At 34.9% G+C, this 14,388-nt stretch overlaps 2 protein-coding genes across 4 annotated transcripts in view; one reads left to right on the top strand and one right to left on the bottom strand.

The window, feature by feature from the left end:
• The window catches only part of LOC107565834 (zinc finger protein 362-like), an 11,195-nt gene extending 7,281 nt beyond the window's left edge, over nucleotides 1-3,914 (bottom strand). For both annotated transcript variants that reach the window (XM_016251115.1, XM_016251116.1), the window contains exons 1-2: nucleotides 3,846-3,914; nucleotides 3,156-3,402 (exon numbers count right to left, since the gene is read on the bottom strand). In XM_016251115.1, the coding sequence (XP_016106601.1) occupies nucleotides 3,156-3,402; nucleotides 3,846-3,908 (310 nt within the window). In that variant the 5' untranslated portion in view covers nucleotides 3,909-3,914. The remainder of the gene's footprint in view (nucleotides 1-3,155; nucleotides 3,403-3,845) is intronic.
• Nucleotides 3,915-5,866: 1,952 nt separating this feature from the next.
• Nucleotides 5,867-12,627, top strand: LOC107565829 (tumor necrosis factor receptor superfamily member 1A-like). Of its 2 annotated transcripts, none has more exons than XM_016251109.1 (10): nucleotides 5,867-6,049; nucleotides 7,619-7,697; nucleotides 7,828-7,935; nucleotides 8,054-8,176; nucleotides 8,334-8,442; nucleotides 8,851-8,912; nucleotides 9,012-9,170; nucleotides 9,389-9,426; nucleotides 9,570-9,684; nucleotides 12,082-12,627. In XM_016251109.1, the coding sequence occupies exons 1-10, from the start codon at nucleotides 6,020-6,022 to the stop codon at nucleotides 12,384-12,386; spliced, it is 1,128 nt and encodes a 375-aa protein (XP_016106595.1). In that variant the 5' UTR covers nucleotides 5,867-6,019; the 3' UTR covers nucleotides 12,387-12,627. The 2 variants fall into 2 exon arrangements, with proteins under 2 accessions (XP_016106595.1, XP_016106594.1); XM_016251108.1 differs by having other exon boundaries at nucleotides 9,386-9,426.
• The last annotated feature ends 1,761 nt before the right edge of the window (nucleotides 12,628-14,388 follow it).

The following is a 14,388-nucleotide window of genomic DNA, read 5'->3' as shown; positions in this document are numbered from 1 at the left end:
TGAACAAAGGCCTCCTGTAGCGAATAGATGCGTTTTTGTAAGAAAAATAACCATATTTAAAATGTAATAATCAATTTAATCTAGCTTGCGCTCTCTGTTGTACACAGAAGCAGCTTCAGGCGGATGACCTATGAGGTCGACGCGCAGGGGAGAGATCAAAACAAAACAACGGTCACGAATTAGAAGTACAAAACGAGGATTTGTAAAGAAGGATGTCGGAGGATTTCGATATAAGCGAAGAGGAGACTGGTTTTCCTTTGCTAAAGTAAGGAAACTTTGCTTCCTTTGCTCCTGTTAATAAAGGTTGGTTTTCACGAGACTCACCGGCGCATGCGCAACGCCGACATCTTACGTCATCCTCCCGGAGCTGCTTCTGTGTACAACTGCTGGTGCAAGCTAATAATCTTAAAGTGATTAATACGTTTTGGGTGAACTATCCCTTTAAGGTTCAAAAACATTATTTTCTACATACTGCTTGTAACACTCCAAAGACAAAGGAAAACATGATATCATGTCATATGACCCTTTTAAATTGAGTGACTAGAAAAATGTCAAGTAAAAAGTATTAATATGAATATGAATTCTTTTTTACAAATAGACATGTGCCGGTATTCGGTAATGCGATATATCACAGTAATGAATATGCACGATATTGTTATCGTGGGCACTTCAAAATACTGTGAATAATTATTTATTACAAATTATTCCGATTTTTTTTAATGCATTTTAAGAATATTTTCCCATCAACTGGTCACAATGCACAACACAACACCGCTGTATGCTGCATGAAAAACGCATGCGCACTCTCATGTAAACAAGCATGGATGAGAAGCGCATGGCAGAGCAGTGAAGGAGACACGCTGAATGAAAGCGCACATTCACTCTCTGACAGCAGATAGCGCTGAACTGCAGAAATGCAGCTATTACCCCGGAAACCCTGTAAACAAAGCAGCTGCACTACTTTCCAAAAAAGGTATGACATATCTATGGATTAAACAGCCATTCAGATTTTTGTATTCACAGGGCTGTTCATCACAGCACCAAATACTTAAATATTTAGACTTAACAGGCTATTTATTTAAAAACTTTTTTTTTTTTACATTTTAATCTGGACCACAACTTGCCCTAGATATTGTTTGAAAATGTTTTGATTCTTTATTGTTTGGTCACACTTTAGGCTATTAAGGCTCTATTAATTAACATTAGTTAATTCATTAGTTAACATAAACTGCCAATGAAAATTTTTTCTAAACATTCATTAATCTTAGGTCATTTCAATATGTAATAACACGTTAAAATCAAAAGGTGCAACTGTGTTATTTAATGAACTAGCAGTTGTATTTTTTTTAACAAAGATTAATAACTTCTGTAGCAAATGTAGCTATTGCTCATTATTATTGTTAATGCATTAACTAAGCTAATGAGATCATATTGTAACGTGTTACTTATTGGTCTTTATAATTCTTTTGCACTTTAATCTGTGTGAATTTTTTTTTTACTTTATAATTTTTTTGTGTATTACCTTATTGTATGTACATGTTCAGTTCTTTTTGTTATAAGAAAAAAGTTATTAAACCTGTTATAGTTTATGATAACACTTTTTTGCAACTAAATGTCAATACTGTGATAACGTATACCGTGATAAAAGCATTAGCAATTAATCGCAGCATGAAAATTTGATACCGTCATATGCCTATTTACAAATATCAATATTATTACAAATACAACATTATTAATTAATAATTAAAAAATATTATATTTTTGGGGAGTCACACCACATAACTATGATGTTTTGTTCAGCATATTGGTTGAAGCACATAAATGTATTGGTTGCACCACATGGTTTTATAGAATATTAACAAGTAGTGAAGAAGTTAAATATAGTAAATAATTTTTTTTTTTTACTCTAAATACATTAATTACTAAATAATAATAATAATAAATTGATAGAAAATTACACCACAATATGTTATTAAGGTTTTTTTTTTTAACAATAATTAAAAAAAAATGTAATGAGACATTTGTCATGATTATCATTTTGGGAGAATTGTAGGTAATGCTTTATTTTACAGTGTCCATGTTACACATTACATGTATTTAAGGATATTGCATGTCAATTATGCATAATTATTGAATTATGAATTATATATATGAATTAATTCTGATTGATGAATCTGAATGTAGTGTTTACATGAACGCTAAAGAAAGTAATCGGGTTGATGTGCGTGTTTATATGTCACAAGCTTCAAATCGGAATTTTTTTTTTGACATGCGCACACTGCACAAATATAGAGTTTCTCACTGTTTTGCACATAATAACCACTCTCCTACACTGTTTCTTTATTTGTTTTTTAACAGCAGAATTAATATTTATCCATTTATGTATAATAATAATACATATAAACCGCTGTGCCGTGCTGCTCATATTTATCACACTGTAAAAATGCCCCTCCCCGCGCCCAAAATGGGTTGCCTGTGGATGAGAATCCACAACAAGGACTGGTGGGAGGTTGTCCTGCTCCACGTCACAGTTGCCGAGTGAAAGGAGAGTTTTATAATGACAGGACACGCATTTATACTACACTTTATTCAAAAGGAAGAACCGCTCGTTCTGCGCGTCATACGTCATTATGCTATTTCTGCATCATTGCACATGCGCAGTTCTTTCAGTGTTGGGGTTCAATCCGATCGAGTGTTTACACGCACTCTCAATCGTATTAGAAAAGGAATAAACCACCCCCTTCAATCCGATCGAGCTCAATCGGCTCGATTAAGGTGTTTACATGAAGGCTTTTCAGTCCGATTTATTCAAAAGGAAGAACCGCTCGTTCTGCGCGTCATACGTCATTATGCTATTTCTGCATCATTGCACATGCGCAGTTCTTTCAGTGTTGGGGTTCAATCCGATCGAGTGTTTACACGCACTCTCAATCGTATTAGAAAAGGAATAAACCACCCCCTTCAATCCGATCGAGCTCAATCGGCTCGATTAAGGTGTTTACATGAAGGCTTTTCAGTCCGATTGAGCCGTCAATCTGATTACAAACGGATTATTTGGTTGCATGTAGCCATTGTTGACCCACATAATACATTACTACATGTAATACCAAAATGTACAGTGCATAATGGTGAAGCATTACATGTGAACCTTGTACCTGCGATGGTGCTGGATGCTGGGCGGGCGTGCAGGGCGATGTCAGGCTGAGAGGAGTTGTGGGCCTCAAGACCTGGCACCTGCTGCAGCTTGGGGATAGACATCACATGTTGCCCACCATCTGAAGGTGGAGAGGCCACCAGCAGAGTCTGCTGAGAGGGAAGAGTGGTGGGCGGCAAATGCAGAGGTCTAATTTTTTCTGCCATCAGTTGCTCTTTGATCTTGTCGATAAGAACCAGGTTATCCAGCTGTAAAAGTCATTGGTTTCGGTTTAACAGGGGGCATGGACACCATGTGACATGAGACACAAAACCAAACCGAGCAATAAAAGGGGGAAAGTCTGGGGGTGGGGTATCATATCAAGGTTTCAGTGCTCGCTCTGGCAAACCACATTGGCATGTACAGATTTGAGCAAACGTGCATACTGTCATGCTTTCTTACGTTCAAACAATCACTAAATGCCACACAGTTTCGCTTTGTAATCAATGGTACAGTATGTACAAATGACTCTTCTGCAGAAAGTTTTCATGAATTAATAAACACTATGGCATTTGTTTAGTTTTTGGTGAATTAAAGTGAAACAGTCAAAAATAGTGACTAGAAAACTATTCATGTGTCAAATTAACTATTACAAATATACTGAAGAACACTAGTGCATGTCAGGCAACTTTTTATAAAACACAATACTCACTTGACCAGGCATAGAGGGAGGTGGTGGCCAGAAATATGGATTATTGAATCGAGACTCTGCCATCCTTCTAATAAAACAGAATAAGGGTCAAATCATAATATGATATATAGCAGATTAAAAGCACACACAAGCCTAAAAGGATTTAGTTAGAAACATATTTCTCACCTAAATCTTAGTGTTCATAAGACAAATTGAGTTAGTTAGTTATGAAATAAGTCAATTTCTTACTAATAAAATGTAAATAAGTCAGACCGTGTAATGTAATATCTATAATGTTAAGTACTCTTTACAAAACCAGACCTAAAACCTCAGGTCTTTAGTTTCTTTTTATTTTCAATCATATGTCTATAATAATTTATTGAAACTGTAATAGAGGAATATGCCACACGACCATCACTGCTGGTTTTAGTTGCTCTCACAATAGATGAGTCATTTTAACTGACATATCATATATACATATATACATATATACATACATACATATATACATACATACATATATACATATATACATACATACATATATATATATATATATAGCCTATATGGAAATGGTGGCTTCTAGCAAGTTAAGCAATATTAATTGTATTAAATATTATAGTAGCTAGTTTGATGCATCCAGTGCTTGTTATAGTAAATTTAAATAATATGGTAATTTAATCACCACTAAATAATGACAGTTTCACTATTTCCACATTAACAAATTCACTGAAGTGCAAAGCACAACAATTAAATGTGTAATAGTCAAATTACCATTCAAACAAATATACAGTATATAAACTAAAAAAGAGCAAAGTTTGTTGAGAAAAACTTTGATGTTGGTTTGTGTAAAATGCTTTAAAGCTTAGAAATGTTTAAAGGTTTTACAAGCCCTACAAACAGACAGACTGACCATCAAATGAAATCATCACTGACATCAAGTCACGCCTACAGGTTTGGTGTGTTGGTGGTAGTTCAGTGCTGGACTAGTAATCTGCACGTCACAGGTTCAAACCCACAGAGCTGATTCATATACATCAAAGTTCCTAGTGGAGTCCCTTTATCACTCTAAAAAGTGGTGGCTTGCTGAAATTAACTTAAAGTTCTAGTTATAAAGTTATACCTTAAATTTAGTTTTGTTAATTTAAACTCAAGTGAGCTAATGTATTTAGGTTGATTTAGTGATGTTAAATCATATTTAACCCTGAATAAAAGCATTTACACTGTTTATAACAATTAGTTCCAGTTCTCGAATCTGATTGGCTGGGAGGAGTTTCCGCAGCACTCAGACTTTTCAGTCTTTTGTTTGTATCATTTCGCTCGTCAGTGTGTGCGCATTCTAGATTGTCAGTCAGTGTTATTTATATATTATTACACTTAATATATATATATATATATATATATATATATGTATTGTTTTTATTTCTTTCCCTAATCTACATCGTTATGCCCAGTAGGTGGCGACAAATGACCGTCTTTGTGAGTGAGTCACTGAATCGTTTATTCAAAACACTGATTAATTTAGGAATGAACCACAGCTTGCTGACACGAGAATGGTTCTGTTGTCATTTAGTGTAAAACAATTTTTGCTGGCAGCACGGAAACTGGCAACATAACTAGCAATATTGTGCCTAACATGTGTTGTTCAATAACTAATAAGGGGAGGAGTAGTCTAATATCTTTCCATACATATTTTTAATTAAAATACTGCTTCAAACTAAAGTAGCTTACTAAGGAAAAATGAAGACTTTTTTTCCCTCCACTTGATGTCACTGTTTCAAAATATAATTTGGTTAGTCATAGCGTCATATTTTTTATTAGGTTATGTATGAAATGTTAGTTATAGGTTGGTGAAGAAATGAAAGAATTCATGTAAGCAGAAGTTAACCAAATGGAAGACCTAATAATTGATCTGATAACCAGCTGTATGCTGAGGTTATTAGTCTGACGTGCTTTCCTGTTTCACATCTACACTTTCTCACATCTTGTACTTTAAAGCTTTCTGGGTTGGTTACTCACCTTCCTGTCTAAACAGATACTCTGTCACAGTGAGGCAGAAGGTGGATGCCACAAATGCTGACATGAAGCAGAGTTGGAGTATTTCATGTTTTCATCAATTTGTAAGTCTATGAATTCAAATAATACTATTGCTCATCATTGATGACTCTTGAGCTAAAACGGAACAACATCTCATCATGAATTTGTCATCACTGTGTTTAGATTTGGTAAGTAGTTCATTTTTACTAGCATTGTTGTTGTTGCCTTTCCTTGGACAGATTGTGCTATAATTGCTATCTTTCCTTATTATAAATGTCTGTACCTCATTACAACATTTGAAATCCCTCAGTTTCAACTGTTATTTTTATTTATATATACATAGGCTATTTTTTCCATTTCTGATTATAGATTGTTGAGAAATACCTTTTCAGTAACCACCATCCTGTTACAATAACATCTGAATTTGGCAAATATTGTTCTGACACGCTTGGTTAACCTCGACGACAATAGTAACACTTGTAATTAACACGTGTAATTAAGCTTTGCTTGTAGTCTAAATTGTCATAGCTAAGTAGTGGTAGATCATTGCTATCTGCTATATACTTTGTTATATGTGGGCAATATATATATATATATAAATAACATATTATCTTTGGTAAAGGTCTATTTTATTTGTTTAATAAAATAAGCCATTGACAAGATTAAATCCATAAATAATAAAGGCCTTTAAGCCTTGGGGTTTAAGGCCTCAATACAAAAGAGCATGGATTCAAAAGGGTCGGGTACAAGGAGCTATGATAAAAAAAAAAGAAAAAAAAGTTCTTTAGAATATAGATGTAATAATAAATATTAAAAAGTTTTGAAAGAAATGTATCAAACTTCAAAACTTTTAAAGGTCCTTTCTGTATTCTTGCTTCTCTAGTAACTGTAATTTATTGTTATATATGAGGATGGAAAATATATATATAATTTTTGTACAGCATATGTCTGTACACTTTAATCATTAAATGTGACAAGAACTTGCATTGACTGTCCTTCAGTCTAACAGACTCCTGTATATATTATATTTTATGTTTATTGGCTAAATATTTTCCAAAATATTGGATAACTATTTTTCAGATGTGTAAGTTTAAGTGGGATACCCTTTTCATTATGGTAGTCTAAATAGATTCATGTTTCAAAATATAATCCATCTTGAGCAAGTGTTTATATCAAGAGCTTTCCTAAGATTGTGCTGCAAAAATGTGAGGGGATTTTAAACGGACCGCAAAGGGTTATGTAGACATTATCAGAGAAAATGAGCAAAAACTAAAAAATATTACTTTATTATTACAGAGATGAAATTACTGCAAACTATGACATTAATCACAGTTCATCTCAATACTGTCTCAAACGGTTCTCAGATTTGCTAAAATACTAAAACAAGTCAGTATAAACTTAAATATTTCTCATCAAATTCTTCGAATGATCTGCGCTTTGCTATCAACATGAATTTGACAGCTCTGTACTTTTAGTGTATGTCAGCAATTGCCTGTCTACTTTTATTGTAGGAGAAACAATAGCATTGTCCTTTCTGTATATTATCACACTTAAAATATTTCTCACAAAGTATTTAACATTTATAAGGGAACATGATTTGGGGGTCTTTAACATTAAAACATTGGAAAACTCTTTATTTAATAACAACTATCCAGATTTCAGTTTTTTATTTATTTTAATATTTAAACATGATGGTATTTCTTATGTTCAGAAGACAATGACATTTATTTGATTGCCGTTAATTGTCTTTATTTCAGATATTTATACTATTTATAGCCTCCCAATACCAATGCCAAACTAAAATTCCACCCATGACAGATGGACGTTGTTCAGAAGGTAAACAGACGTGCCTCCCACGAACTAAAATAAAAATCATAGTAAAACCACAGAGAAAAACACCCATAAAAGATGAACCTTTGTGGAATATGTTTGCTGTTTTATCTCATTATTTTGATATTTCCTGCAGGATATTACAAATCACGACAGGACTGTGTGAAGTGTGCGAGCGGTTTTTATACTGACTTACCAAATAATCTGACATTTTGTTTGAGATGTACAGCATGTGATAGCGGTGGTAAGAGTACACTTATTGCAATAATCGAATTAATGCATGTGGAATTTTGGCATTTTAAATTTATATAACTGTAGCAAGGTGGACTTTTTATCTAAATATAAGACTCCTGATTTTACAGCTAATGAAGTAGAGAATGCCACCTGTACACCAACACAGAACAGAGTCTGCGATTGTAAACCTGGGTTTTACAAGAGTAATGATCACTGTAAACCCTGTAAAAGTTGCCAAATCTGCACAGAATGTAAGTACCATTAAAGGAAGTTAATTTATGGCCAAGGAACAAAGGTGATACTTTCTACAGTATTCTAAATAAAAAACTGAAAATTAAATATCCTGAATAACTTGTGGCTAGGAAACCGTAAATGAATAGTATGTTTTTCCTTTTATGTGTTACTCAGGTTTGAACTGTAAAAAGAATTGTAACCAAGAAACAGCTATTAAAACCACAGCAGTAGTGTGTGGGCTTGGATCTTTTACGGAAAGTGGACAATGCCAAAGCTGTGTTAAGTATGGGGTCTAATATTCACTTTTTCTGTACATCTTCTGAATCTTAATGGATTTTTGGTAGATTACTCTATTTGTGGAGAATACGGATTTTTAGTTTATTCAAGTATTTAGCATGTAGGTTAATGGGTTGTGGTTTTCCTGTGCATAAGTTTTAGCATCCGCATCAGAATTTCCTGCATTTGTAATAATGTTCACCAGCGTTATTAGCAACGAAACACTATTTCAGTTTCCAGCACACCAAAGAATGTGATGAATCTTTTTCTTTTAAATCTTGTGATTATGGAAATGTTTTTATGGTAAATGCGTTTGTAGTTATTTATGTTTTGCATATGTTTGTCATGAAAGTGTCTTGGGTCAAAGCACAAGTTAAGTATAAATGCTCTATTGCTTTAATGTAATTTGTTGCAGGTATAAGTGTAAGAATGAATCCTGTAAATCTTTTTGTTCACATACCACAGCTGAAACACAAGGTATCACAACATGTATAATTAGAAAAATGATATATGCAGACCTTTCAAGTAAGAAATACAGAGGTTAAATTTTGTGAGATATATTGTCCCTTTTCTTAGATTTACCTGACCCGCTGTTGCTGGTGTTACTGGTCATTGTGACCTTATTGGGTGGTCTACTCTCTCTTCTTCTCATCTGGCTCTGCAGACGGAGATGGCTTTGCTGTCGAGCCAGAATCTGGAATGTTGGCAAACATCCACACATTCAGATTCAACCAGGTTCATATACACACACATGTACTTGATTTAGATTAATAAAGCTTGTTATACATTTAATGGGGCCTTGCATTGTTACAAAGTGAAGCAGCTTAAGATTGTTTTGTTTCTGTTAATTCTGTGGTTTGAAAACCTTTCTTGAAATAGGAAAGGCACATTGATTTAGGAAATCTGCATGTTGCAATATTCAAGATAAGTGAGTTTTGTCTTTGTTTCAGCAGATCAACCTAATGATGTAATCAGCATTCCCACAGCAATGGTTTGTAATGTTTTGATTTAACATGTTTCTGTTGTGTACAATTAAATAACAAGGTGGAAATTATGTTGAGGATTTTTTTTTCATGTTTTCTGACATTTTAAGTGATAAGCATCAACTTGATAAGCATATGTTTGTCTTTAAAGGAAAGAAATGGAGCCACTATTAAAACTTTACCAGTGACCAGCTACCCACACAGCGTCCTCAGTGGAGATTTACAGAGCATCATGGCCCCCCTGATAGCATGTGGAAACCCAAAATGTAATTATATACAACATTAAAGGGGTCATGAAATGGAGAATCAAAATGTTCTTGATATTTACATTCATAAGAGATTACTCTACAAGTTTAAGAGCTTAAAACTAACTCTCTTTTTTAAAATAGAAATATTTTTCTACCCTACTGAAACACACGGATTTGACATTGGGAGAATTGTGACATCACAATTTCCCCTCAATGCATCCCTTAACATGCGTCATCATCATATGTAATGTTGTATATTTTTGTGTCCCAATTTGCCTACTTATACTATGCCCTAAAAGTATGCACTCTTTTTGTGAAGAAAAAGTACATATTTTTGTGTGTGTAGCAGAAGAGCAAGCTTTGGGACGTACTACTTTGTCGCAATTGCATCTTTAATGGACCGCTCTGTAGCTTAGTTACGTGCGTTCTGTCATTGTTTAAGCAAACCTGTAAATCATCTTATCACAGCTAACATGCTCCACATTTCATTTCATTTCATTTACAAGCATATTGAATGAAGAGGCATTTAGTTCTAATCGAATCTGCCTCCAATGTGCATTGGTTTGTATGCAATATTAGCCATTAGAGTGTGCATGGATCTGGGCTGCATCTGAAATCGCATACTATCTTGAGTAGGCACTTTTTTAAACAAGTAATTACTTTGCGCCCACAAAAAGAGTACATTTTTATAGTATGAATGTAACTTTGGACATACTGCATTTATCATGTTGTCATTGTCACATGACCTATCAGCATCACTGCCATTCATATATTCTCTCCTGTGGCCTCATGTGAAAGCAAAGTGTCCATCATATGCACACTTCAGAATCATGCCAGAAGTAGTAGGTCATCTGGATAATTTTTGCCTACTCTTTTACGTGTTTTTTTGCCTGCTTTATAGTAAGTAATTATGCAGTTTTGAATGCAGCTCTGAGTACTATTTAGGGCAGATATGGTAGTATGTAAACTGGGACTGGAGCAGTCAAGATCAGCATGAATCTATCACTGATTTCGGCATTTTCACCAAAACTTCCATTATGATCAATGACAAAATTTACACTGCTCAACGAGTCTCTTATTTACATTGTGTTTTCACTGTGTAAGTTATGATGGTAGTATTGGTGAGATTGCAGGAGATCATTGTGTGACAGTAGACATGACTTTGTCCGGCTACAGTGCAGTGCTGCAACCGGAGTAGTTCTAAATAAAATGCTTTAATCAACACTTTTCAGGATTAGTTAATCTTGGTGGCTGTTATAGTACAAATGCAGTAAAAGTTTTCGAGAGTTTGCATGCTCATATCATATGCAAAGATGTTAGTCAATCATAGCAGTGGGCATTTATATTGAAGTCTCACAGCAGACACGGCCCTTCCAATGGAGCGCTCAAATCAGAGAGCTAAATCCAGGGTGAAAAATGACCATTTATGTCTAAATTATGACCTCAGGAAACATTATGAAATTTTAATAATGTATTTCATGACCCCTTTAAGATATTGCACAACTTAATAAAGTGTAGGCTTATTCTCAGTTTTAGAATTGTTCAAATGTTGTCATTTCTAAGTATTTCAAGTTTTTTGTCAACTATTTGTCTCATCCTTTTGCAAGTCATGTAGGCGTATGTAAAACTGATTGTGATCAGCTAGCCTTCAGGCATCAGGCAGTCATTACAAAGTCTAAGAACTTCTGAGAACTGTTTAATCAGATAGTAACTTCTAATAACTCGCACACTTTTAGTTGCTTCCTTGGTGTGGTAGGAGTATTTATGCTTTATGTTAAAAGGGCTTTCAAATGTGCTGATTATTCGAAGTAGATAATTTTCAGAGTAAATGAGAATAAAAAGAAAGGAGGAATTTTTGTTTTAGTTGTCATAATATAGTCTTAATATTTTCTTTTATTAGGCACTCTGCTCATTCGGCACTACTTTAATTCTTTCATATCACACCAGGGATTCGCTCATTCGCTCATAACTGGCTTATCAATTGTGCAATGAAAGAAAAAAAATCAGTAGAAAAACGGAAGAGGTACTGGTAATTTTCTGCCACAACATTACGGATATTTCCCTGAAACCCTAAACACAACGCAATATAATGCAAAAGTCCAAATATGGGGAAAACACCTGTGAAAAATCAATATGGAAAATTCCATACATTAAACCCTATTTTATGGACTTTTGTAGAATGTAGCCTATTGACAGTGACCTCAAGAGGAATTCAGTATATTACCATAATGTCGTTGCAGTGCTCATCTTGTTGCTAGACTGATTGATATGTACATTGTAATGAACTATTTGGTTCTGCATAGTAGTTCTTTTGTGATATAACTTACAATCATCTGGCACTGATAGGCCTACTCTATGTGAGAGCTTGGGCTTTCTCAACCTTTGTATCTAAAGGCCATATCTACTTTCCCCCAGTGATGCAGGTGTTGCAGAAAGAGTCCTGGCCAGCACCAGTGCTCTACACTGTCATAAGAGCAATTCCCGTGATGCGCTGGAAGGAATTTTTACGACTGCTTTCTGTGTCAGATGATCAGATGGAACGGATCGAACTGGAGGCAGGCCCATCCTATCTAGAAAAGCAGTATCATATGCTGCGTCTGTGGAGCCAGAGCAGCGGAGCGAAGATGGAGAATATCTACTCAACTTTACACTACATGAACCTGTCAGGCTGTGCCCAGGAACTGCAAGAGAAGCTAGAACAATTGCAAGCAAGCATGTAAAACTGACTCATCTTCACTCCATCTCCTCATGTGTGCGAGCTGCAGTTGCATTTCAAAATCATTTCCAAGGAACTCTGAACAGAAGACGCTCTGTCTTCTGAACAGAAAACCCTCAGTCATGGTTAAAAATATTCTTTGTGAATTGTTTTATTTAAGCATAATGTAAAAGTAATGCAGATTATTATGCATATCATAGGTGCTTTGTAATAACCTATTTGTTACTTTTCTTAATAAAACCATAATAAATGTGTGGAATATGTCTGGCTCAAATCTTGGCAGCAACATGTAGTTATAAAATGGAAAGTGTGACAGAGAAAGTGTCCATGCTGTACAGACAGAGAAAAGTTCTGACATTAAGTTTAGTTAATGTCAGCAAACAGTTGCTGTGGCCTCTGAACTATGCAGAAGGAAATTCCCCTTTCATCTGGTTCCCCCAGGTTCATCTGACTTCTGCTTAAACCACAGTGAAGATCAAAAGCAGTTTCACTTTTTTTATTTCATTTTTCCAGGCATGTATACAACCATAACCTATTTGCTACGTTGCATATTGTCAGTTCGAAGACACATAGGCCTAAATACTCCCACTCCCAAATATTCTTTGCTAATTTTGATACTTTAAATCTTTCAGTCCAGAAATACCCATTCAAACAGGGAAAACTGATATAGTGATATCTGCTAAATTAAATTTAAGCTTAAATTAGTTTTATATTAGACTATATTTATTATTGCTTGACTGTCTTTTTGTCCAGTCCTCTTTAACTTTATTTAAAAGTAGGCTATAGGCCTACATTTGAAAAATAATTTGTGGACATTCAGGGCCGTTTCTAGGCATAGGCGAGCTAGGCGGTCACCTAGGGCGCCACCAGCTGAAGGGGCGCCAATGAGCGCACTGACACTTTTAGCAGGGTTGTGATAAAGAGTGGCATGGTCACCATGAAATATGACTGCCGCCCCCACTGGATCCCCCAATATTATTGGGCTAGAGCAGTGTTTCCCAACCGGGGTGCCGTGTAAAAAATCCTTTTTTAATATTTTTAAATTGCTAAAATTTTCAAAAAAGCTGATCTGATGTCGCCAATAATTAGAGATGCACTGAAATTCCGGCTGCCGAAAATTAGTTCACCGTTCAGGTTTCACTGTCACGTGGTGTGACGCCCTGCGTATTATCCCGCTCAATGCGTGTGTGTGCTCCACGCTCAGTCATTCACGGCCCATGTGAATGCTCCACTCATATACCGTTCATGCGAATCGGAACAGCAAAGTCCACTCAAAAATCGAGCTGACAGGAAACATCTATGTAGTACAGTATTGTTTCTGTCTGCAATAGCCCTACTGTGCTGTAACAAGGTGTGGTAAATGGGCAACTCTGGTAACGCTGCCCTCTCATTCATTGATCTGCTAACCGTTATGCTCACGTGTCCTCTGATAATAATAGCTTTCTAGGATTAAACATTATTTGGATAATTGGTAAAAAAAAAAAAATCTCTTAATAGCCCTACTGTGTGTTAGACCTACCTGAAAAACTAAAAAGCAATTTATTTCATTTGTAGGCATTATTTTTTATTTGTGCTATCATTAGTAATTTCTTTATTTGTTCTTATTTTATTATTAACTGCTTAGCCTCCTTGTCATTTGTTATTCAATTCAAAGTTTTAAATCAAGCTATCTCGTGCTGCTGCACCAAAATTACCCAACTGTAAAATCAAAAATACACTGAGTGAGCAAAACTTTAATTACCATTATAACTAGCTATCTTACAATGTTTACATATGAATAAAAGCCTACATTAAAATCTGTCATATAAATTGGTCTTTTCATTAGAAATTAGCCTATACTGATTGCCACCATTGATGGACAAATTTTTTTTATAATATTAAAAATATCTGTATGACATTATAGTCTGCGGTTCTTCCCTGCTGTACCAAATATCTATACATTTCAAAGTATCATATCGAAGTTAGAAATTCAAATATTGTGACAAAATTAATTTTGTAGGGTGCCA

The sequence above is a fragment of the Sinocyclocheilus grahami genome, unplaced genomic scaffold (assembly GCF_001515645.1).
Source record: "Sinocyclocheilus grahami isolate Dianchi unplaced genomic scaffold, SAMN03320097.WGS_v1.1 scaffold1030.1, whole genome shotgun sequence".
Lineage (NCBI taxonomy): Eukaryota > Metazoa > Chordata > Actinopteri > Cypriniformes > Cyprinidae > Sinocyclocheilus > Sinocyclocheilus grahami.
Note: the sequence above shows the minus strand (reverse complement) of the source record. Positions and strands in the feature narration are given on the sequence as shown.